At 46.6% G+C, this 25,204-nt stretch overlaps 1 protein-coding gene and 1 long non-coding RNA gene across 2 annotated transcripts in view; one reads left to right on the top strand and one right to left on the bottom strand.

The window, feature by feature from the left end:
- The window catches only part of MALRD1 (MAM and LDL receptor class A domain containing 1), a 612,799-nt gene that overhangs the window by 467,464 nt on the left and 120,131 nt on the right, over nucleotides 1–25,204 (top strand). Inside the window, exon 33 of the mRNA XM_088478591.1 lies at nucleotides 2,975–3,244. Within this exon, the coding sequence (XP_088334717.1) occupies nucleotides 2,975–3,244 (270 nt within the window). The remainder of the gene's footprint in view (nucleotides 1–2,974; nucleotides 3,245–25,204) is intronic.
- Nucleotides 1,691–18,342, bottom strand: LOC148517444 (uncharacterized). The gene is made up of 3 exons (XR_015879287.1): nucleotides 18,303–18,342; nucleotides 3,044–3,140; nucleotides 1,691–1,919 (listed from the first exon to the last, which is right to left on the bottom strand). It is a non-coding gene; the product is annotated as an uncharacterized LOC148517444 (long non-coding RNA).

Below are 25,204 nucleotides of genomic sequence, written 5' to 3'. Positions count from 1 at the left end.
AATAAGCTTTTTTTACAAGTTTTTTCTACTGGCTATGAGATAGTACCGGTGGTCTATTTGAAGTTCTATTTGTGTGTGAAGTCAAAGTTCTGGGGATTTTGAGTCGGTTTTGCCATTGGTAAAAACTTGATTGTCAAAGTCACCACCAAATCACCACAAAAAGAAATGGAACTGAAAATTGACCCTTAGTAAATTACCCTGAAAATACTTCCCAATCACTTCTGGTAAACTCCAAGCTAATCTTGATAATCTTCTTGACCATTTTTGAAAAAATTCTACTCAATGAGATACAAATATTTGAACCACTTTTTATGGACTCCTTTACGTACTGTACATAAATTTTCAGGAAGTCCCAACAGTATTCCAGGCTCCTGACAATATTTTCCCTGTACAGTAGTATCAAGTGCAGTATTTCGATAAAAAAAGTATTGATTTTGTGCTTGTAGAGTAATTTGCTTGAGGCTCATGGCCTTGATAGCCTTCTTGAATGTCTGAATTAATCTGTCAGATAATACATTGATGTCTCGTATGGTGCTGAAGTGAAGTGTTTTATATCAATATTTTTCAAGAACCTCTGAAACTAAGCCTATATAAATGTCAAACAGCAGTAGTTTTTTTATCACCTTGTGGACATCAGTCTACTTGGAATATGCAACCACCATAATTAGAAACATAAGATCAATGACTGGATTTGTGGAGCCAATATGAACTCTTTGCCATGGTGAAAAAGACTATTCCCATTGGAGTAACAAAGATGGTGGAGGTGCAATATTTTTTGATATTTTCTTGATGAGAATCCAGTATACAAAGAGGGTGCTGGCCAGGGCCGTAGGGAGGATGGTGCGGCCGGTGCCTCCGCACAGGGTGGAATCCTCTAGCGGTGCTGGTGCTGGCCAACCTATAACTGTAATTTCATAAATTGTAGATTATACTGGATCATTAATAGTTTCTTGGTTGATGACCACATTAATTATTGCAAGCTACTATCCCAATATTGGGTTATACATACCTTCTCTGTCCTTTGGACAGACTCATCATCTTGTTGTAGAGGGCATTGTATCAATCTAACAGCATTGGCCTGCCCTTAAAATCAATCTCTTATGGGTGATCTCCCAAGATCAAGGACCATCTTTGTAATTGAAAACCATCATAGCAGGTACTGTTTACAGATGTATCCTCATACATTATTACTGCAGTCTAACCAAGCAACCCCTCTTAGCGGGCCAGGTCCTGTGCCACTCTGCTAGTGCCGGGCCTCTTTTTGCGTGTTTTTCACCCTAAAAATTTGTCTTAATCATAGCATATCGTATACAGTTTCAGACTCAGTCACATACAGATATACAAGTGGCGCATATCAAATTAATCAGCTCAGTCCGCTGGTGAATCCTAGTCGCAACTAACACACGAAAAAGTCGCGCCCGGTGCCAGCAGAGTCACATGGTCCTGGCGGCTCCCTCCCGCCAAGCGTTTCGTACTTCACGGCATATTGAGTCTAGATGTATGAGGACACATCTGTACTTAGGAATCATTCTAGAGACACGATGTCAGTTCTCAGTGACCAATGTGAACTTCTGTCCTTAAAGATGCTTGTGGAATTTCCTATACAAGATGTAAAACTTCACAAGAGATTTCTACAAATGTATTTTTTACCACTGTTGCGATTCTTGATGCAAATGCAATTGGTCACTTACTGGCATCCGGCAGACTACGTGTGTGTGTACCTTGTCCAATGTGATTAGCTTCTTTGTCTCATTCAACATGTGCAGACCTTTCTTGTCAATTATATGTTCACAGTAAGAAAAGATGTTCACAGTAAGAAATGTCTTCTTTAAAGAACCCATATTTATCTCGACTGGCTCTCAGACGATATTCACGTGATCTTGTCAGTACATTTTTAAGATTGTTTAAGTTGTATTTTTCTGCAATAAAAATATCAATAACAGAACATATATTAATACCAAATATCACACATGTAATACAGCTCCTAATAAGAGTGAATCTGGAAACCTAAGAATAGACAGAAATGTTTTTGGTAGAGAATAATATATACAGTACATATAAGCATAGCCGTTGTTTTATTTGCATTTGAATTTTTTTTTTCCTGAAAGTATTAAATGATAAGTATTTATTATTGATAGTTGAAGCCTTTACATACACGTGTTTCTTTCGTTTTCCATGGTTATGTGTTTATTTGAGTTTAAGTAATATTTTTGTTCTTACATATGATATGTGCTTTTGATAGTTAAGGGATTTATTCACATTTCTCTCAAGTCTACAGTATAGTGTGACATAAGGGCAATTTATAATCAGCACTCCTTCAGTGATTGTTGTGTGTGTGCATGTGTGTATCATAACAAGTATCACTGACATGATATGCTTTGCCATTTGAACTCTTTAGGTGCATACACACAACGATTTAGTAAATGAACGATTTAAGTAAACGATTTTCGTTCATTTTTTCAAGGGAAAAATGAACAAAAATCATTTATTAAAATCGTTCATTTACTAAATGTAATGAATGATTTTTTTGCAATACAAATTATTTTTGAATATTCCCTTACTGAATTGAGTTGGTCAATCTGATTGAACTACAAACGTGAACGCGCATGAACGATAATCGGTCATCGTTCTAACTTAGAAAGTGAACGATTTTTTCAACGATTGAACGATAAACGATATCATTATCGATAATCGTTCAAAAAATCATTGTGTGTGTATGCAGCTTTTGTATTACATATATAAGCATCTTGTTACCTACTATCTACTAGCTGTGGGAGGGAGTTCTTAGCGCATTATGATGGAGGCAGGAGGAAATCTCCCATTACGCTTTAGTTATTAGCAGAGCTGAAGTGTAAAGTCAGTTTAAAACACTTCATGTTTCGTATATATATAAAAAAAAATATTAATAATCATTAATATTTTCTAAGTTGGAAAGTTTCATGAAGGTGAACTTGATATGTTATTTTAATTTCAGGACCATCAATGCCAACCCCTTCATGCCCTCAGGATTTTTTCACTTGCATATATGAAAAAGAATGTGTACCTTTATCTGCAACATGTAATGGGACGGATGAATGCCAGGATGGTACAGATGAAATCTTTTGCCCTTCCTTGGTTCCGAGCACAACTCCTGAAATGCTCTGCAAAAGGACGGAATTCCAGTGTCTCAATAAATGTATCCCATTAATGATGCGGTGCGACGGTGTCATAGATTGTCTGCTGGGGGACGATGAAACTAACTGCAGTAAGTTACCATCAATGAGCAAAGAGTATATAGGTTGTAACATGATGCACCATCACTGTCTTAGAAAGCAATAGATCAGCTGTAATTTGTAAAAGGTGTTGCACTCCCAATCTCGGAACGCTTCTCCCCGTCCTGTAATTTACAATTTAGAGCTGCCTGGGCCCTGCTAAGTACAATATTTTTTCTGTAGATATTCTTTAAAGCATAAAGATGTTCAGTAGCTTATTTTGCATAGAGAACCTATTTTTTCTACTTGTATTAAGTTATAGAAGGGGCATAACTGAGACTTTGTGGGCTCCATAGCAACTTTTAAAGGGCCCCAATGGTTCAAGAAAGAAACCTCTATCTGCAGCGGTTTTAAACTTTATGCCCAGCAATAGCGGCCTAGATCAAATGATGGCACCAATTCATATCGTGCACATTGTATTGCCCCCATTTCACAGTATGCAACAGGGCCTCGGTTTATATTATGCCATACAGTGCCAAGAGTTAATTTCGGGCACACTGTAGAGCCTCACTCAACAGTATGCCACAGTGACCCACTTCACATCATGCCACACTGCCCCTGTTCACATTGGCAGACTCCTGCTTACCATGCAAGGTGGCGGGCTGGTAAAAAGCCAGCGCTGGCTGCGATGCGTGTGTTAAACAGCAGCCAATGAGAGTCAGATAGACTCTCATTGACTGCTGCAGCACCCACTGCAAGAGCCGGACTTCCGTCCGGCTCCTGCAGTGGGTAATGGGACAGACGTCATGACGTCTGTCCCATTATGCTGAGCGCGCCAGCCCGGGAGGACTGGCGGGCGGCGGCAGGAGCGGCGTCGCGGACTGGAGGAGCAGCAGCAGCAGCGTGGATTCAGGTAAGTTTTTATATATATATTTTTCAAAACCTGTCAGCACTACTGGGGGCACAACGGGGGTGGCTACCACTGGGGGGACCTCTACTGGGGTGGGGGCACAATGGGGGGGGTGGCTACTACTGGGGGCACCATTATGAGGAGGACCTCTACTGGGGGGGCTATTACTGGGGGCACCATTATTAGGAGGACCTCTACTGGGGGGGGGGGCTATTACTGGGGGCACCATTATTAGGAGGACCTCTACTAGGGGGGCTATTACTGGGGGCACCATTATTGGGAGGACCTCTACTGGGGGTGGCTATTACAGGGGGCACTTAATAGGGAGGGGGAACCTCAACTGGGGACCACTACTTGGGGGGGGAACTACTACTGGGGGCATTATAAAAGGGGCCTACTACTAGGGGCACTGCACTGGGGGGACCACAACTGGGGGCAATAACAGGAAGGACCACTACAGGGACCACTGGATAGGGGGGTCACTACTGGGAGCCTGCATCAGGGGGACCACTACTGGGGGCACTGCATGGGGGGGGGGGGGGACTACTGCTGGGGGCACTATATAAGGGGCTTACTGCTAGGGGCTCTGCGGGGACCACTACAGGGGGCACTAGATAGGGGGGATCACTACTGGGTGCCTGCATAAAGGGGACCACTACTGGGAAACCTGCATGGGGGGGGGGGACTACTGCATGGGGGGGGGACTACTGCTGGGGGTACTATATTAAGGGTACTGTATAGGGGGGGACTACTACTGGGGGCACTATATAAAGGGCACTGCATAAGGGGATACCACTACTGGGTGCACTGCATTGTGGGGACTGCTACTGGGGGCACTGCATAAGGGGGAACACTACATAGGGCACTGCATTTGGGGGGACCACTACTGGGGCACTGAGTAAGGGGAACTAATTGGGGGCTGTATAAGGGGGACCACTACTGGGGATACTGTATAAGGGGCACTACTATGGGCCTGCATAAGAGGGACCACAACTGCATACTGGGGGTACTGTATAAGGGGTACTACTGGGGTTAAGGTGCATATGGATAGGAATGTTCAGCGTGAAAATAAAGGGGTGTGTCATGTTGACACGCCCCATTTTTAAGTGACCACGCCCATTTTTTTCCCCGCGTGCGCACATATCGTACTGTTGGGGGGGGGGGGGGGCTCCCTTTTCAAATTTGCCCTGGGCTCCAAATACCCTAGTTACGCCACTGGCACCCAAACTGGTTTGAGAACCCCTAATAAAATAAAGTCTCCACAATAAAGGGGCTAGAGTTATGTTAGGATAGAACCATCAGAGCATAAGGTGAAATACGAAGCTCTCACAGTAAATGCCATGGAACTTTAAAATGTAATTGCAATGGATGTCTGAGGGGACCTAGCGACATGGCAACGGTAGTGTCTGACTAATATGCTGCTCCGGCTGCTCTGCATGTTGGTTTTCCTTTGAGGAGTCCAAATTTTATTAGGGTCTCCACAGCAGTTAAGGAGGGGAATGAAGAAAATAGATACTGAAGGTATATACAGTAAGTCCATTTACTCCAGAGTTTATTATAAGTAGATCTGTCTCATAGGCAAACGTAGGGGGGTTTCTGGTTGCCTGGAAACCCCCATTCCCCAGCCCATACCATGACAACAATAGAAATAGTAATATAATAGAATGTTACTAGTGCTGCATGTTCTTCTCAGTATCGCAAATTAAATAATTAGCGCCATCTGTGGATATTTTAACATGTGTCAGCCAGTACTAAATACACCTGTTCACCAACTAGGAGATGTGGAAAACATGCACTGTTAGGGGTGCACTGCTTTAGACCATCAGTAGGGTTAATTATTAATACTGTATAATAATACACTATCCATGGCATAAGGAGATCAATCTGTACATATATGTCCAGGGCAGTGCTAGCTTCTTCTGCTGCTCCCCCAGACACCTGGACTTGCTCCAATGCTCTGGAATGATGCCCACATCTGAAATGAAAACATTAAGCTCAGGCAGGATGGCCCTACTGACACATTTAATGGCTTACTGTGATTTCTGGTCCTGTATATGCTGGAATTATAACAAACAATACACTTTGTATGACGCTTATTAAAGCTGGATAAGTGCTAATTATGCCCTCTACATGGACCGGCCACACTCACTATAAAATCAAGCATTTGGAAACCCCCCTCTAGAAATCCATCGTTTGCCACTGTGTCTAATAAGAAGCATACAGTATTACTGATACTGTATCTTCTGTTTCAGCCAAGGTTTGCCTAAACGTTCCAGTTCTATGCTATTGGAGCTGCAGGTTTGCAGCATTGCTGCTCATTTCGCTATGTTAAACAAACTGGTGGTAATGTTGCCAGAGCAATTGATGGTAAACATTATGTACATATAAAGAAAGTAACAAAAATAAAACTTATCTTTGTAAAATAGGATTACCAATAAATGACTATTGTCATGGCATCGCATGGACGTGGTTACACCTCTGGTGCACTCCCATGCTCCTGCAAGGGCCAGGGCCTGGTTAATCCGTACCCTCCTCCGTTCATCTCTGCGCTTCTGCTTGCATAATGCATATGAGATGTGTGTGACTCTGTGTGTTGCCTGCAGATGCTCGCTCTCAGCTATGGATCATACAAAGTGCAAAAAAAGATCCTCTCTCAAGTCTTGCGTTCAACTGTGTATCAAGCCCATATTGTTCTGGGTCTAAAACTGTGTTATCTTATAGCCCCAACCATATAAAACATTAACTAAGTATATGAAAACTTTGTGTGTTAGGAATAAAACAAAATATATAAGGAACATATTTATTTACTAGTCTTACCACTCTCATCAGCGGGGCTGTAACTAGAGGTGGATGAGCAGTCCAGCGACACTATTGCTGCCCCGTACTACCTATATTTGGCATGAAGAGTGCCTGGAATGGCACCCTGCAGCCTAGAGAGTCTTTGTCGTAGGACGATCCAGACACTCAGCTTCTGCCTAGTCCCAGCTACAAGCCACCACAAAGTCATTCGAACCATCCTTGGGATGCCTACTGTGTCCAGTGCCGACAGCAAGCCGCCACTGAGCCACCCATTCTTCTGATCCCTTTATCCTCACCCCCTCATTGTGATGTCATGATGTCACATGTTTGGGGGCGTGTCTGGCATGCTTGCATGCTTTCTTATGAATCATAGGCCACATAATCGCCTGCCTATTTATCATAGCAGCTTACAGCTCCATTTCACCCAGGCATAGTTTATTTAACAGTCAGGGAGAACACTGATTCAGTGGTGGACGCAGTGTCGATGTTTGCATAGTTGAGCAATTATATGCTACTGCTTAGGAGCAAAAAGTCTTGGAAACCCTTATGGTGCACACGTGCCACTGATTGTATGCAGAAACCCTTGTTGCGTACGCAATCGCTCCCATTCGAGCTGGCGCCAGAAAGCAATGGGCGTTCCAAGGCAATTACTAGGAGGTGGCCTGAAAAAAATGCAACAAAACCCCGTCTCATGGGCTTATTATGACAATATCATGGCCGTGTCAGTGTTCCCAAATGCAGATCCACAACCACAGAGGCCACGTTTAGAGGATTTTCAGAAGGAAACACTACGCCAGCCATAGGCTGTCATAAATGTCAATGGTGCAAGTGATGGTGCGCCGATTGATGGTGGAGTGTTTACAACCGCCAGCACTGTCCACTAGCATTAAACGTGGGCATCTCAGAGCTTGAGCAGTCTTCTATACACTAGTAAACAGGGGGAGGCTGAAACTAGCTTTTGCATATTACCTTCTTTGCGACTTCACAAAAATTTACAGCTGCGCATGCATTAGAGTCCACCTTTGAATTAGACCCTAAGGGGTATATTTACTAAAGAGTTTTTAGAAGTGGAGATGTTGCCCATAGCAACCAATCAGATTCTACTTAACATCTAACTAGCACCTTCTAGAAGATAATAGCTAGAATCTGATTGGTTGCTATGGGCAACATCTCCACTTCTAAAAACTCTCACTTTAGTAAATTTACCCCAAAATCTGGATTATTGCATTATGACTAAATTTACATCATGTAGTCAGGACCCTGGCGGTCGAAATGCCGACCAGCCGCTTCACTACTGTCAAATTCTGGCATGGGACTAATGACAGGCGTCGAAATCCCGACGCCTATCATTATCCACCCGCCGAAATCCTGACGCCCAGCATACTGAACGAAGGTAAGCCAGCCGTCGGGACCTCTTAGCCGCGGTGGGGGGGGGGTTGGGTTTAGGGTCTCCCGGGGGGAGGTTGGGTTAGGAACCCCCCCGGGAGGGTTAGGTTTAGGGTGCGGGGATGGAGGGTTAGGTTTAGGCACCCCTGGGGGTAGGTTAGGTTTAGGCACTTGGGGGGAGGTTAAGGTTAGGCACCTCTAAAGGAGGGTTAGGATTAACGGGGGGAAAGGGGTAGGAATAGCCTACTTACCTCCGCTGTCGGGATCTTCACCCATCGGGCTGCCGGCATTGGGGTTTCAACCGCCGGCCTGACGTCCGGCAGTCATACATACCGATTCCTACATTTAGAACCCCATGAATAATACAGTTTTCTGCTACCGCTATCCCCAGGAAACCTTGGGTGACCTTGCATACTTTCTTACTAAGCACATTTTTTCTTTTTATTTATTATTTATTTAGTTAACATAATGAAACCAACTGTACTAACACATTGGTTTTAGAGGACAAAAAAGTCTCCTCCTAATGATTTCATTGACTTTGAAATGTAATCACAGAGCTACAAATGGCGTCTTTGCTTTATAGTCGGAAATGCACTTTACTGATAAAATAATCTTTTTAAGGTGAAGACTATTTTGGAAAAAAAAAATCTGTATTTCTGAGATAAAATACAAGGGCTGAAAGAGGGGCAAAGAACAAAAGTAAACAACATGTATAATTTAGTGGGATTGGGGGGGGGGGGGGTCATATCTGACTAGATGCAGAGATGTGAATCTCATCCAAGTTATTTTTTCAGCCAGTGAGATTTTCTTGTAAGTGTCGTGAAGGTTACACTGTGGTTTCTGTTTCTCTACTTTAAATCAACAATAAGGAAAATAAACTAAAGGAAAATTACAGGATGCCCATCCAGTGACAAAACAAACAATAGTTTTCTACGAGCTATATAATGATTTGTTATATTATCATATCAGGAATGACTGAGATCAAGTGATACCTGTTATTGGCTTACTGAGAAGAATTAGATGGCAACCTCTTGAGACTTTATTGAGTACTTGTGTGCCTAACTATCAACAGTTTACATTACTAGTTGTGTGTAGGAATAAAAACCATATAACCTTGGGTATTTAAGAATGACAGGAATCACGTTCTGAATGACAACATGACCACAGTAAGCAGCCCAGGATGCATTCAATCTATGAGCTACTGTAGATTTACTAAAACCTAAAAACAAGGGAAGGGGAGGTGTTGCCCATTGCAACCAATCATTTACTTAGAAAATGATAGATACAATCTGATTGGCTGCTATAGGCGACACCTTCACTTTTCTTCTTCTAGAAGTTTTAGAGGTACTACCCATTGATCTCACAATCAATATAACATTAAATACATTATGTCCCCCTGATCAGTGGTTAGCAGCACAGAACCGTTCTGCATTATTTCTGATGTTACATTATCATAAGTATTATTAACAAGCCTGAGCAGGGGTGTGATATTCCAACTCTGGGCCCCACTGCAAAATTTAGGGATAGATTTAGGGATGTTTGTGTTTATGACAGCGCACTCAGACTAGAGAAAACATGGTGTGCTTCATTACTGGAGAACGGAATATGAGAGGGATCTCCTTGGGGAAAATGGATGTCAGAATGATGTGCTGTCTTGGCAGGGGTGCCACTAGGAACTTAAACTGGCCCTGGAATAAATGATGAAAGTTGTCATGTAGGAGGGACCAAATCAACTCTAGGCAGATCAACACAAATTTAGGCATGGATAAATACATTATCCCTATCAGTGTGAATGGAAGAATAAAACCATATTCTCTATATACTTGTATCTAAAACTTAGAGTCCTAGTGTAAAGTACAGACTGCATCCCAGTGATTGCCAAACAATACAGAAAACATCCTAGTAACCACCATAAAATACAGAGAACCTCCTAATGACAGCCATACAATACATAGGGCATCCTAGTAAGTGCCATACAATATATAGGGCATCCTAGTAAGTGCCATACAATACAGAGAGTATTCTAGTGACAGCCATAGAATTCAGAGAGCACCCTGGGGACCACCATATAATACAGAGAGCTTGGTTTGACATTGTGCCTCCCCTAACTTAATTTTTGCGACACACTGAACCCCTATATTGTTTCAATCCCATTCTTTTTAACACTTGTATTCATTCTACAGATATCAGGGCTCCCATTTTATTAATTCACCCCCAAAAACATGCCTTTTATTAATTTTCTACCATAACTGCCCCACATGTATTGGTGGTGATGCTTTCACATATAATGCCCCCCACACACATACACACGTATTGATGTTCCCTCATGTCTGCTCCCATATTGATCCTCCCCATTTTATACAGACGTCTTCATTTAAGCCATTACTTAAATCAAATTATTAGCGCAAATCGTGTACTTTAGCAAAATGTGCAAATGCGATTTTTCGCCTATCTTTGGGAGATCACAGTTGGCAGATGTTTGCTGGACCTCTCTTTGGGTGAAATGGGCATTTCTAGGTAGTAACTGGGAAGTGAATATGCCATTGCACTGTACTGCCCCGTAGGCTTGTGGTGGGCATGTAGCTTAAGCACTGCACTATTCTGAGTTGTGCGTATGGGGCAGGGCAGCCCATTTCTGATGGATCTCTTCTACCCAGCATGGGGTTGGTGTGCATGCCAATACTACCAACAAAAGTTGCGGCTGTGGATGGAAACACAGTGGGCGGTGCTGCTTCCCGCGTAAAGCTGTAAGGATTCTTGCACTGGTCCTTTGGAAGCTAACATAAAGGACTTCTGCCCCCCTGAGACTGATTAATAGTCAATCAGTTATATGTTGCACTGTCATTAGCTAAAATGCCGTTGACAACAGCCATATTTATAGATAAGCTTTCCTTTACCTTTAGTTTGGTACGCCATATTCTGTCTCAGGAATTGTTATTCTTTTATTTTTCTGCTACACTAATATTGGTGCTTCTTTCTCTTAAGTCACCCATTTGTTTTATTATTCCCTTTTGCTAACTTAACTTAAGCCTAAACCTGGAAATAAACACACCGACACATGTATATGGAATTAAAGAGGTCACAGACAGAATTTATTGATCAAGTTGAAATTTAGAAATAGCTGTCAGGAAGAAAGCAGTGCTCCGAGGCCACAGCCCGATGGATACTAATACTAAATAATAGGGCTGGCTCCCCGCCCTGCGCAGACCTACCTGAGGTAGTACTATCCTCCCTTAATTGGCACAGCCTTGGCCCGACCTTTGGAATGGAGACCATGTCCCCGCTTTAGGCGGTGACCAACTTGCCGCTCTCAAAGGAAAGATACCACCCCAGGCACTCCTGCACTAATAATAGGCCACCCAGGAGCACTGCTTCCCGCCAAATCCCGGTTCATAGAACCAGGCCCGCCACCAAACTGTGACCTTAGAACATTAAGGAAAACTGCGGAGGTCACTGATGAACAGCTCTAGCCTCACGCACGTGAGGTGTACCCCATCGGGCCTATAAAAGCTTTCCTCATAACGCAATCGTGGGTGCCATATGACGCATCCGCCAACACTATTGACAAAATGGGCAATGGCCATATTGACCTTCCTCCGACGGACTCGGTCTAATGCCACACCACCCTGGGATCCCCTCCAAAACCGACACGGGACAATATCCGACCATGCAACGCCGACGCCAGGCCAACGATTGACGAGCACCTGCAACTCATCCCTAATAGCGTGTATCAGCTCAATGCCCTTGCACGTGCCCAAACCGTTGCCTCCCAAGAGTATAACCACCCAGTCAGGGGCCCCAAACTTCTCCTCTGCTGCCCATAAGGCATCTATCAGGCACTTCCAGCGCATTCCTCAGAAACCAAACCAACGTACATTACTTGTACCCACAAACGGGGGGCCTGTAATGCTAAGAGGTACTGACTAGCCCAGTAAATATAAGAATGGCCCACGAACCACACCCGACAGTTAGCATTCCTGGACAATCCTGTAAGATCACCTAGTCAAAAATCGGTACTTACATAACAACAAATTAGCCCAAGGAAAGGGAAACAATAGTTGGGTGACCCAGATGAAGGTGAAAAACGTAAAACCTCTGAGGATAAAACTGAGAAGCCCCTCAAACTCCAAAGCAGAAGTAGGCATAAGGCCCCTGGGTTGCCCAACAAACTCGCAAGGAGCTCAGCTACTTATGCAACTCCATCGACCTAGCTGTTTTAATGTGTCGACGAAAGCACCTGCGACCGCTGCGCAAGTTGCTGCCCCTATCCTGAATGAATGAGTCCCAAAATGCTCCGTAGGCAAGCCTAAAGCAATAAGACAATTGTGAAACACCCACATAACTGAAACCTGGTCAAATTAGCATGGATAAACCACTGGTGGTAGAACATTATTAAAATGCCCTGCAGGAGCAACTGGACAAATCAAGGGATCTGAATGCGCTGGAATAGAAATCCATTGCCCCCATGCCAGCTGATCCGCCTTGGACCTATGGATTATGCATAAGATCAACGCTTAACTACCACATTATTTAACATTAAACCTGACAGCATGGAAGTCTTATTAGCTGCCAGTAGCTCGCCGATTTTAAAAGCCCCAAAGTAAGCTAATGAAAAAGCTAAACTAAAAAGGGCTGAGTCACACTCACCCGCCCGAAGCAACCCCCATTACTGCCATAATCAATTCCTTTAACAGGGTCGGATCAATAAGTATTCATGTATCGCCTGCGCTAGGTTGCTCCTTTGCCCACCCTTTAAATGCCTTAGTTAGCACGAATGATTTGGTGGGATCCGCCAAACCTTGCAACTTGGAAAAATAAGATATACTGGATAGCGCTGCAGACATAGCCTCCTTGGAACGACTCCCTTCATACCAGTTCCAGACGAACTCTACCATACAATCATCAACCGTCTTACCTCCCCCGCTCATGAAAACCAAGAAACCCTGCCAATCGTCCCAAGCCGCCGTGTAGGTCTTTAAGGTACTAGGGGCCAGTAACTTTAGTGCGAGGCCCTTCATGCCGGCGCAATGATCTGCCCGACATGGGAGGGGCAGCTTAAACCATGTAAACTAGCGAAAGGCATGAGCGAACAAAACCTGTCCCACTGCAAACAAGATAAGGCATCCGCTATTTCGTTTGAACCACCTGGAAAATGCTGCGCCTTAAACTCAATATTCCTCTGCAAGCAAAGAAGTGTCAAATGCCTCAACAAGCTCAAGGCTGGGGTTTGATTATTGACAGCCTGAACCACACCCAAGTTATCGCACCAAAACAGTATTCGCCTATTGCAAAGCTTGTTAGCCCACAGCTCATCAGCCACTGTGATCAGGAAAAGCTCCAGGAGCAGGATGTTCTCGGTTAGGCCTAGAACTCTCCAAGACTCTGGCCAAGGCTCCGTGCACCACTCCCCTTCCAAAAAAACACCGAAGCTGAAGGACCGGATACATCCGTAAACAGTTGAAGTTCGGAATTGGCTACCGGGACGCATAGCCATATCCGTATGCAGTTGAATTCACGCAGAAACATCATCCAAATGCGCTGATCCTCTCTCAGATCCTGCGATATGCGGTTGAGATGGTGAGGTTTCCTAACTCCTGACGTGCCCCTTTCCAACCGACTCTAGAAAACCCGACCCATAGGTATGAGACTACAGGTGAAATTAAGGAGACCTAACAGTGACTGCAACTGCTTCAGCGAGACATATTTTGCTAAAACAAATGCTTCTAGCAACTCCCCCAAATGGTGCACCTTCTCCATAGGCAAGTAGCATAATCCCAGCAAGGTATCGATTTCAATATCTAAATAAGACAAGCGCGTAACTGGACCCTCTATCTTGCCGCAAGCAATCAGGACTCCCATAATGATGAAAAAAGCAAATCCTCGCAAACCCGGATATGTGCTGGCCCCACTAACAAAAAATCGTCCAGGTAGTCGGACACACCAGTATGTACTGTACCCGTCTGGACGCACCACTGCAAAAGGAAACTAAAACATTTGAAGAAAGAACAAGAGATGGAACAGCCCATCGGTAGACATCTGTCAACGTAATAGAGCCCTGCTACTTTAAACCCCATATATTTAAACGACTCGCGGTGAGGCAACAGCTGAAAAGCAGATTCGATATCCACTTTAGCTAATAAAGCCCTCCTTCCGAAACCTTGTACTATTTCCAGGGCCTGTTCAAAAGATTGGTAAAGGACGCGGCAATCCGTCGGATCCAACGCGTCATTGACCGACCCTCCAGCCGGGTTAGAGAGATGCTGTATCAACCAAAATTTACCCGATTCCTTTTTCAGCACGACCCCTAAAGGCGATACACATAAACCTTCCAAAGAAGGGAAAAAAAAGGGCCGCACATGAGTCCCAACCTAACTTCCGCCTAAATCTTAGCTTTAACTTCTGTATGATCACGGGCCGACTTACAGTAAGATTCTTCTTAGATACCACTGAGACCTCTCGCATCAAAGGTAAATGAAAGCCCTCACTAAACCACGTAACAAAAAAGGATTTCCTCCCTAAAAAGATATCGTCCCAACCAACTCTTCAAAACCCTTAAGTCAACCGGCGAAGATGCTTTACTTAACATATCCGCGCTGTTTGTTGCGCTGATCACCTCTACCCATCCCTGCACAACCGACTCGCCCACATTCTTTGGCTGGGTGACCGCTCCCGCAGAGCATGCATATGTGTCTGTACCGACAGCCCGCACCTCTATTACATTGTGTGTTATTAAACGCATAGCATTTGCCTCGGCCAGCGCCCGCACCTCCAGGGCGGGCCAGAAAGGGCTGCTTACTCCCAACTGTTGGGTCCGCAGGCACACGAGGCTGTTGGTTGACTTAAAGGCCAAATCTCTACATCCTTGAACCCGAACTGAAATAGTGTTCACTCTAGCTCCGTAGGCAGGCAGGGCGCCGGAGCTAGAGAGGGCAACCTTGCGCGTGCCCGAAAAGGGGGCGTGGTCATGAAAAGGAGGCGTGTCTATAAGACGCATCCCCTTTTCTTCATACTTGGGGGCGTGCCCAGCGCTTACGGACATGCCGGGCAGCCCCCAAGCGCTGCAGAAAGGGAGAATAGATGCCGGGCGCATGCGCCCTGCGTCTATTCTCCGGCGGTGACCGGGTCACCGCATGTTTTTCCACCCGCGGGACACTGCGTCCCGCGGGTGAGAACGGCACCTGCAGGCTGTGAGGGCAGGGTGCTTTTTGCCCTCCAGAAGGAGGGCAGGGCACCTCGCCCCGCTAATACAGCCTAGCGGGAACGCTATGAAATACCGATTGCCCCCAGGGGCGTATCTATAATGGGTGCAGGGTGTGCGGGGAACACGGGCCCCTGGGTCCAGGGGTCCCCGCACCGCACATCCTGCACCCATAATATTACTTACCTCTCCGGAGTCCCACGTCGGCGCGGGGATCCGGTGCTGTAAAACGACTGGAAAATGGCCGCGGTGGCCATTTTCCCATCGTTTGCGCATGCGCAGTACAGAGAAAATGACCGTCGCGGCCATTTTCCTGGTGACCTATGCATACATTATAGACTCTGGGCACACTCTAGTGCCCAGAGTCTATAACTCTAACTTTAGATCTTAAACCCCTAAGGATGGCTGTATTCGCACAGTGAACCATATCTCCCACTGCAACCAGCACTTTCGTTGCCAACCTCTTAGGGCTCCATTGCTTTCAATTTATTTTATGCGCTAAGTAAAGCATAAGCTTGTGCGGCCTTTCAGATGAACTAGAATCGCTGGAATCATCAGAGGATGGGAAACGTGCACTGTGCGATGGGGTAACACCATGCTCACTGGATCCAGATGATGAAGGACCAGCCACTGGCTAATGTGTGTCCACCAACTGTCCCTCGCTGCGAGGTGCGCCCACCGCGATTTGACTCGACGCCAGCACTTCACCTTCTGTTCGCAGGCCTGGAATGCTCTGAAACTGTGATCTGTGGGCTCGAAAAAAAAAAACGTGAGTCACGTGGAACAGAAAGTCCCTCCGAAGGAGGTGTAGCAGGGGATGCTGCAGCCTTCAGGAGGAGGGGAGCACGTGCTGGCGGTTGCAGGGGCAGAGGGGAAGGAAGGGGAAGAGGGGGTTGAAGCATGTGAGGGGTTAGGGAATATGCAGCTACCGGTGTATGTGGCCGGGGGATGGGGAGGTGGTAAGCCCAGTAGTAAGGCGCTGACCCCTGTAAAAAGGGGTCTGAGCTGTGATATGCGGTGGGGGGGGGAGTGTACTGCACTGGGGTGGTGAGCAATGGCTGGTGGTACAGGGGAGGGGGGCAGAACGGAAAGAGGCAGAAAATTGCCATGGAAGTGTGTGCGGCGGCCCGGTGGCAGGGAAATAAGGGGACCAGCCAGGCTGCTGCGGAATTCTGGGATGAAATGGAGCAGAATGAATCTGCTGCGAGCCAAATGCCCCCAAAGGCAAGGGAGTGTAACCCCCACCCATGGGTGCAGGGGAAACAGTGGGGACCAAGTTGGAGGGTGGTGCGCTTGGGGCTCCCGGTGATGTGGGACCCCAAGAGGATACTACACTAAGGGGGGGTCCCTGGGGCTGAAAAGCTGCAGTGAGGACTGCGCAGGAAGGGGCCCCCTAGCTCCTGAAGCAGTGGGGAACTGGGTGGGGGGCGGGCTGTGCTGGGTGGCAAGAGGTGCCCGATTTGTTTCTAAAAATGGCCCCCGTGGCCCTGTGGGCAGGGCTAACCCACGATGCAGGGTCTGGGCTGGCCAGACGATGTGGGGATGGGGAGATGGGGCCATCTGGGTTGCTCGCGGTGCTGCCGGATAGCCAGGCGGCCATGACAGAAGGTGAAGCCATGGGAGTGCGGGGCACTCGGGAGCCGACGGCGGGGGTGCGAGCAGATGGCCACAGCCCGCAACTGGTGGGGAGTGGAGATGCGGAGCTGAGGCCTGGCAGCCTCCATCAACCAGCAGGGGGGGGGCTGAATGGCGGGACCGGGGCATGCTGGCACTGGCAGGGGGAGGAGGCACTGGTGATGGCACTGACAGGGAAGAGCGGAGAAAGGGGGGCTGGGTTACTGAAAAAAAGGGAGGAGGGGGAATCAAAAACAAAAAGGTAGGAAAGGAGAAAATAAAAGAGTACAGAGATGGTGAAAGGAAAGGCAAGAGATGATGGAGTGTGAAATGAGATGAAAACCATAGGAAGACTAGACAGATAAATACAATACTATATGACACTTAGCCAGCCTGATTGAATAAACTGGAAAGAGGAAGATGGCTCCTCTCACCAGGCTATTTATATTGGACCTGTAAGCCCTCCCCTTGCAGCCTTATAATAGGCTTATACTACTCAGGTGACCAATACCTAACCGCAGCCCCCTCCACAGCTTTTAACCCTTAACTACCTACCAAAATTACATATCAAACAGGGTGCTTATCTATCCTCAAACTTATTCAAGTATTTGGATACTTTTCTTTCTATTTTATGTTTGTTTTTTTGTCCCTATAGCAGCTGTTGTCCTGTACATTCTGTCTCTTTTGATTTGAAAACTAAAAATAAATTTTCAGCCTTCATGTCTGTGTGTAGCTGCTAAGTGTAATACACAGTACTAGCCCCCTCATCCTCACACATTAGAGATCTCCCTGCTGTTAGTTGTCACTGCTGTTTAACAAAGGACAGAATCTAGTTTACAAGGGTGAACGATTATAAACAGTTTGCTAATTGCTTGTCATTGAGTCTTCCAGGACTATGAAATAAATTATATAATATGTTTGTTTTAAGTTGGAAAGGGGTGGGTGGGGGTAGTGAGTGTATTTTATAAATAAGACTGTTTAATTAGTTACCTCAAATCTATATAATATTCCATACTCATCTTTTAGATATATAGGGATCTTCTTACCTTTGGTGCGGCATTGTAACTACATTTATGTATCGCTGCACATCGCATTATACACACATACATGTTTACCCCCAGGCAGTGTCCATTGTCTGTCTGCAGACTTGAAGGGGACCTCTCCTCCCCTTACCCCCCTAGGATCAGCCACTGGGTGGTCCTACCTGGAGGCAGAGGGTCTTCTCTCTTCAAATTCTGTCTTCATGTGTTCCACTCTTACTTATTCCTCCTGTTTGCAATTTACATGCTGGGCTGCTTCGGCGGCGGCCATCTTTGAAAAGGACGCAATGACTCATGGGATTTGTAGTTTCTCTTTTACTGCTGAGAGTCTGAGCAGTAAAAAAAAAAAAAACCTACAAATCCCATGTCACTCCACTTTCTTCTCTGGCCGGTTGGGTGCATGGACTGACAGCTGACTCGTCTCAGCTGTCCAGTGCCCACCCCTAACTGTATATGGACAGCGCGGCCAGGTCCCGGCTGGTACCCGCAGCTGACCTGACCTGGCCACATGCTGAGCTGCCGACTGGAGCTGAGCTCCGATTGTGGCAGCGCCAGGGAGGCAGCGGCAAGTGGGTGAGCAGCGGCAGCGGGGGCAGCAGCAGAGCCGTCGGATGCCCCTGGGCATTCCAGTCGCCCCTAGACATTAGCTTATTATGCCTATGCCTAGGGCCGGCTCTGTACATAATGATATAGAGCCGTTATTTGCCTAAGGTAAGTATTGTGTTTGCATTTTTCATTTTTCAGAAGGCAGGCATGGGGGCATTACTACTGGGGGCATGTCTAAAAAGGGGGCATTACTACTGGGGGCATGTCTAATAAGGGGGCATTACTATTGGGGGCATGTCTATAAGGGGCATTACTACTGGGGGCATGTATATAAGGGGCATTACTACTGGGGGTATGTCTATAAGGAGGCATTACTACTGGGGGGCAATACTACTGGGGGCATGTCTAAGGGGGCATTACTACTGGGGGCATGTCTATAAGGGTGCATTACTACTGGGGGCATGTCTATAAGGGGGCATTACTACTGGGGACATTACTACTGCGGGCATGTCTATAGGGGGCATTACTACTGGGGGCATGTCTATAAGGGGGCATTACTACTGGGACATTACAACTGTGGGCACTACTATGGGGGGCATTACTACTTTGGGCACTACTATAGGGGGCATTCCTACTGTGGGCACTACTATTGGGGGCATTACCAATGGGGGCACTACTATAGGGGACTTTACCAATGGGGGCATTAACACTGTGGGCATTACCACTGCGGGCACTACTGAAGGCACTGCATGGGGGGCACCACTACCGGGGCCATTATGTAATCGGCACCACTGCTGTGAGCATTCTATAAGGGGCACCACTACTGTGGGCATTGTATTAGGGGCACTACTACTGTGGGCATTGTATTAGGGGCACTACGACTCAGTACTGTGGGCCTTGTGTATAAGGGGCACTAATTTGGGCATTGTGTAAATTGGGCACCACTGCATTTCATAACATGAATAAGGGACTAATGTGTGGCCTAATTTGCATTGGGGATACTGTATTATAAAGGGCATTACTGCGTGTGGCATAATGTGTTATACAGGGCATTACTGCGTATGGCATAATGTGTTATGCAGGGCATTACTGCATGTGGAATAATGTGTTATAAAAGCCATTACTGCATGTGGCATAATGTGTTATACAGGCCATTACTGCATGTGGCATACTGTGTTATACAGGGCATTACTGCATGTGGCATAGGGCTCTATTTATTAACATTATTTTTACTAAAATAAAATGAAAAAGGGTGTTTTCACACCCTTTTCACATTATTTTAGTTTCACCTGTAGTTATTACAGGGCAATTGGAGTAGAATTAGTAAAATTCTACTCCAACCCCTAATTATCACTTATTTTTAGTAAAGCAGATCGCTTTTCCCATAATTGTAATGGGAAATGTGAACCGACCAGAGTTACTAAAAATAAATTGTAAAAAAATACCGGGGGAAGCCCTGTGATAATGCCACCTGGAGGTGGCATTATCCAGGGTCTCCCCCGGTTACCGGGCTCCCACTCTGCTCTAACGGGGAGAGCAGAGCCGGGAGTCGGTCCCAGTAATCAGCTATGTGGTCTAAACAGACTGCAAGCTGATTGCTGTAAAAAAAAGAAAAAAAAAATTAAAACATTTTTTTACTTACCTGAATCCAGGGACCGGTGATCGGGCCTCCAGTGATGGCTCCTCTCCGGTCAGCTGGTCTCCCACAGTGCACTGCGGCCCGGTCATCAGGTGATCGGGTCCCAGTGCAGTATGGGAGATTACCTGATCAGGAAGCCCGGAGAAGATCACCGGTGGCCAGGAGGATGCAGGTAAGTGTAATGAAGGGAGGGGGGGTCGCGGGGGTCCGCGATCGTGGGGGCGGGGCTTAGCGTCGGTGGGGGGTAGCAGCGACGGTGGGTGGGTGCATGCGCGGGCTCTTAGTCGCGGTATTTTTTCCGAAAATACCGCGACTAGAGTGCGGATGGGATCCGCAGGACAGAGCTTTATCACATTATAGTAAATCCCTGTGATATTGCCTGAATTCGCAATGCGAATTCACTCGGTAATATCACACTACAATCCGCATTCAATATGCGGATTGTAGTAAATAGAGCCCATAATGTGTTATACAGGGCATTATTGCATGTGGCATAATGTGTTATATAGGGCATTACTGCATGTGGCATAATGTGTTATACAGGGCATTACTGCATGTGGCATAATGGATACAGGGCATTATTGCATGTGGCATAATGTGTTATACAGAGCATTACTGCGTGTGGAGTAATGTGTTATACAGGTTATTACTGCGTGTGGCATAATGTGTTTATAAAGGGCATTACTGCGTGTGGCATAAGGTGTTATACAGGGCATTACTGTGTAAGGCGCATTTCTGCACATGGCAATTATTCGCCACGAGGGGAGAGCTTCGGAGCACCTTCATAAGTGCTGGGCATGCCCCAGAGTGTGATGAATTGGGGGTGCTCCGCAAGGACACGCCCCATTTCCGGAAGCGTGTGCGCTTTCAGCGCGTGCAGGGGAACGTCATCTAATAAAAGTTGGGGGGGGGGGGTTTGGGGGGGCGCAACTGTGAACTTTCACCCTGAGCTCCACAATGTCTAGAACCGGCCCTGACAGTGTTTGATTTCTGACTAGCAGGGCCAGCGCTACCATTAGCCAGCTTTAGGCAGAAGCCTAGGGTGCCAGCCACTAGGGGGCGCCATTGAGGCCACCTACCACAAAAGTAAAGGATGTCTCTGAAAGAGACATCATTCTTGTAGACATTGCTAGCCACAGCTGCAAGTAGTAGACGCAACTGGTGCTATCTCAACATTTCTCCCTGCTCTATGCTCCCTGGCTCTTTCTTACATGTGTGCTGTACAGCGCCAGTGCTGCAGCTTCTCTTGAGTACTCCCCTCTCTCATGCTTTTGTGGCCCCTCCCCTTCCCTCCCAGCCAGGCAGAAGCTCCGCCTCCCAGACAAGGAGCTGTCAACTGCCGCTAAGAGTGATGGGTCACAGAAGGGGGGCTCTGGGGGCATGTGTCCTGGGCCACTCTCCCTCAAGGACCCCCTCTCAGTCATTATTTCAGCTAAACTGCCTTGTAAGCAGAAGGATGAGTAGAAGGGGGCGGGGCTACCCAGAAGAGGATACAACACTCACTCCTGCAATGGAGATAGGAGGTATGGAGCTGTACCAGTCCACTACCAGTGACAACTCCCAATTTGTAAGGTATGAGGGATATTAAATTATATTGTATTGCCCCAGAATGTGAGAATGTGTCTGTTTAGATATGTGTTTATGTATCTGTATCTGTGTATATATATATATATATATATATTTATATTAGAGATGAGCGGGTCCGGTTCCCTGAGAAGCGAACCTGCACAAAACCTCGCGATCCTCTGACGGATCTCAAGGTTTTACCTTGAGCGCCCATTTTTAAAAATCCCTTTGCCTTCAATGGGCAATGCACTGATTGACTGACAGAGCCATCTGTCACGGCTCTCAGCCAATCAGCGTTAAGCCCATTGAATGCAGGGAAAAAAGAAGATGATGCTGGTTCCCGTTGCCGGCACCCCCACGGCCGGCACCCCCCGCTACCGACACACCTGCTGCCGCCACCCCCTGCTGCCGACACACCAGCTGTCGGCACCCCCACTGCTGACACTGCCGGCAGCCCTGCTGCTGATACCACTGGCTCCCCCATGCTGCCGACATGCCGGCACCCTGCATTGAGAACACCCCTGCACGGCCGACACAGGCAGCAAACCTGCACTGAGGAAACCACTGGCACCGCCACTCTGTCGACACCGTCGGTACCCTGCACTTAGGACACTGCCAGTACTCCCACACTGCTATTCCATGTACTGAGGACACCATAGGCATCCCCATGCACTGAGGACACAGCCAGCAAACCTGCACTAAAGACACCGCTGGCACCCCCGCACTGCCGACACCGCCGGTACCCTGCACTGAGGGTACTGCCAGCACTCCCACACTGCCATTCCATGTACTGAGGACACCGTCAGCAACCCCCTGCACTGCCGACACAGCCAGCAAACCTGCACTAAAGACACCAATGGCACCCCCGCACTGCCAACACCGCCGGTACCCTGCACTGAGGACACTGCCAGCACGCAGTACTGCCATTCCATGTACTGAGGACACCGTCAGTAACCCCCGCACTGCCGACACAGTCAGCAAACCTGCACTGAAGACACCGCTGGCACTCCCGCTCTGCTGACACCGCGGTACCCTGCACTGAGGACACTGTGTCGCTTAGCTTAGTCAGCCAGCTAGCTGGATGCAACCTTTTGGCCTTAACCTGATGAAAAAAATAATATTGTGAGGTGGTCAAAATTGATTGGAAATGACTGGAAATAACTGTTATTGAGGTTAATAATACTGTAGGAACAAAAACAGGCCCATTTTTTGTGATTTTAGCTGTTTTTATGATTTTTTAATAAAAAATCCAGATCCAAAACCGAAAAACAAAACACGGAGGTGAGGTTTTGGCAAAACCCGTCCAGATCCAAAACCATGGGAGATCCAGATCCAAAACCAAAACACAAGGGTCCATGCACATCTCTATATTCATATATCAAATGAAAGGAAATGTAATGCTGAATTCAACACAATAAACAGAGGTCAAATATTTGCATTACAAGGGAAGTTATGCAGAGAAAACAACACTTAAGGTGAAAATCCCTGTGTACTTATGATGTTACTGTCCTATCAGTATTTTGTTGGGTATCCTTTATTTTTCAAGACAGCAGCACAGCGACGTGACATTGAGCCAACCAATGTTTGGAGCTCTTCCTTCTTTATTATGTGGTGCCCTGAGACAATTATAGCCTCAATTAATTGTCTTTTATTGGATGGACGCCTCAGATGTACCAGTTTTTTCAAACGGAACCACAAATGTTCTATGGGGTTCAGGTCTGGGCTGTTTCCTGACCATCCCAGCACATGTATGTCATTCTCCGTGAACCACTGTTTGCATATCCGTGCAGTGTGGCATGGAGCTGAATCCTGCTGGAAAAAAATGGGGCATTATCTGGAAAAAGATCCCTGATAGAAGGTAGAAGTTTTGGTTGTAGGATGGTGTCAATGTACTCTCTGCTGTTCAGTGTGCCATCTATGACATAAAGGTGGCCTACAGCATCTGCTGTCATACATGCCCAGATCATAACACTTGTAGGATTCTTTGTTGTCACTTGAGTGCAATCTGGATGTACCTCTTCCCCGATGCGACGACTCACATATTTTCTCCCATCACTACCAAATATTGATATCTTAGTTTCATCACTCCATATCACTTGTTTCCACTGATCTTCTGTCCATGTAATGTGTTCTTTATTGCCTACTGTATTCGTTTGTGCAACTGCTTTTTATTCAGCAATGGCTTTTTTCGGGGAATCCTACCTTTTAGGCCAACCTCCGTTAGTCTTCTCCGTTCTGTTCTTGCACTGACAAAAACACCAGTTGCACTCAGGCCCTGATTCAGAGCCGCTCGTAAAAAGTGAGCGCTCGTTCTGAATCAGGGCCGGGCCCTTGTTTTTTATGTTGCGGCCTCTTGGCCGCTCACATAGATGTGGGTGACCACCCACAGCTTATGTGAGTGGCCAGGTGATGGTCGCGATGGTCAAGACCATCGCGACCATCGGGCTTGCGACGAGACCCTTACGGTAGGGTCTCGTGGCCTGCAAGCCCCAGTGGACTTCCTGCTCTAATAGAGCAGGAAGTCCACCTACTGACATCACAAGTGATGTCAGTAGGGCCGCCCACAAACGGCAGGCATTCCTGCAGGAACGCCTCCGTTTGCCCAGCCACCCCCCCTCTCCGCCTTCCAAACGGGGCGAGTTGTCGATCAACATCGACAGCCGCCCATTTTGGGTGCGAGCGCCGGAGCGAGTGCTCTTTGCACTCGCTCCGGGGCTAACACAAACAGTGCGCACTGCCTAACAATCGACCCGCTTGCGAGCGGGTCTGAATCAGGCCCTCAATTCACTGCTAATGGCCACAGATGACATCGATCTGTCCCTGACGCAAATTTGTTTTATTCCTATCAACAGCTTTTGTGCACTTTTTCCGGCCTTTTCCTTCTTTGTTTTGTATAGATTGTGTTTCCTGATAGCGTAAACAAAACTTTCGTACTTCTGATGTACCAACATCCCCACCAACTTCTCTCGCAATTGCTGCATACAAAAGACCATTTTCATGTAACACTACAATCCTGGATCTCTTCCTGGGTGACCAGTTACCACTTTGCCTGGATGATTCCTTGGCTGGTAGTAGCTGTTAATTCAATCCGCTTCTTGAATCTCACGCATCTGTGCTTCTTTGTCTGACTGAAAGTAGCATAACTTCCCTTGTAATGCAAATATTTGACCTCTGTTTATTGTGTTGAATTCAGCATAAAATTTCCTTTCATTTGATATATGAATCATTGCACTGTGGGCCTGATTCAGAGCTGAAAGCTCTGACCAGAGCGCTCGCTCTGAATCAGGGCCCTCCTACCTTTTTTTGGACCGTCTG

The sequence above is a fragment of the Taudactylus pleione genome, unplaced genomic scaffold, assembly GCF_031769625.1.
Source record: "Taudactylus pleione unplaced genomic scaffold, aTauple2 ptg000216l, whole genome shotgun sequence".
NCBI classification, from domain to species: Eukaryota; Metazoa; Chordata; class Amphibia; order Anura; family Myobatrachidae; genus Taudactylus; species Taudactylus pleione.
This window is presented reverse-complemented; position numbering and strand designations above follow the sequence as displayed.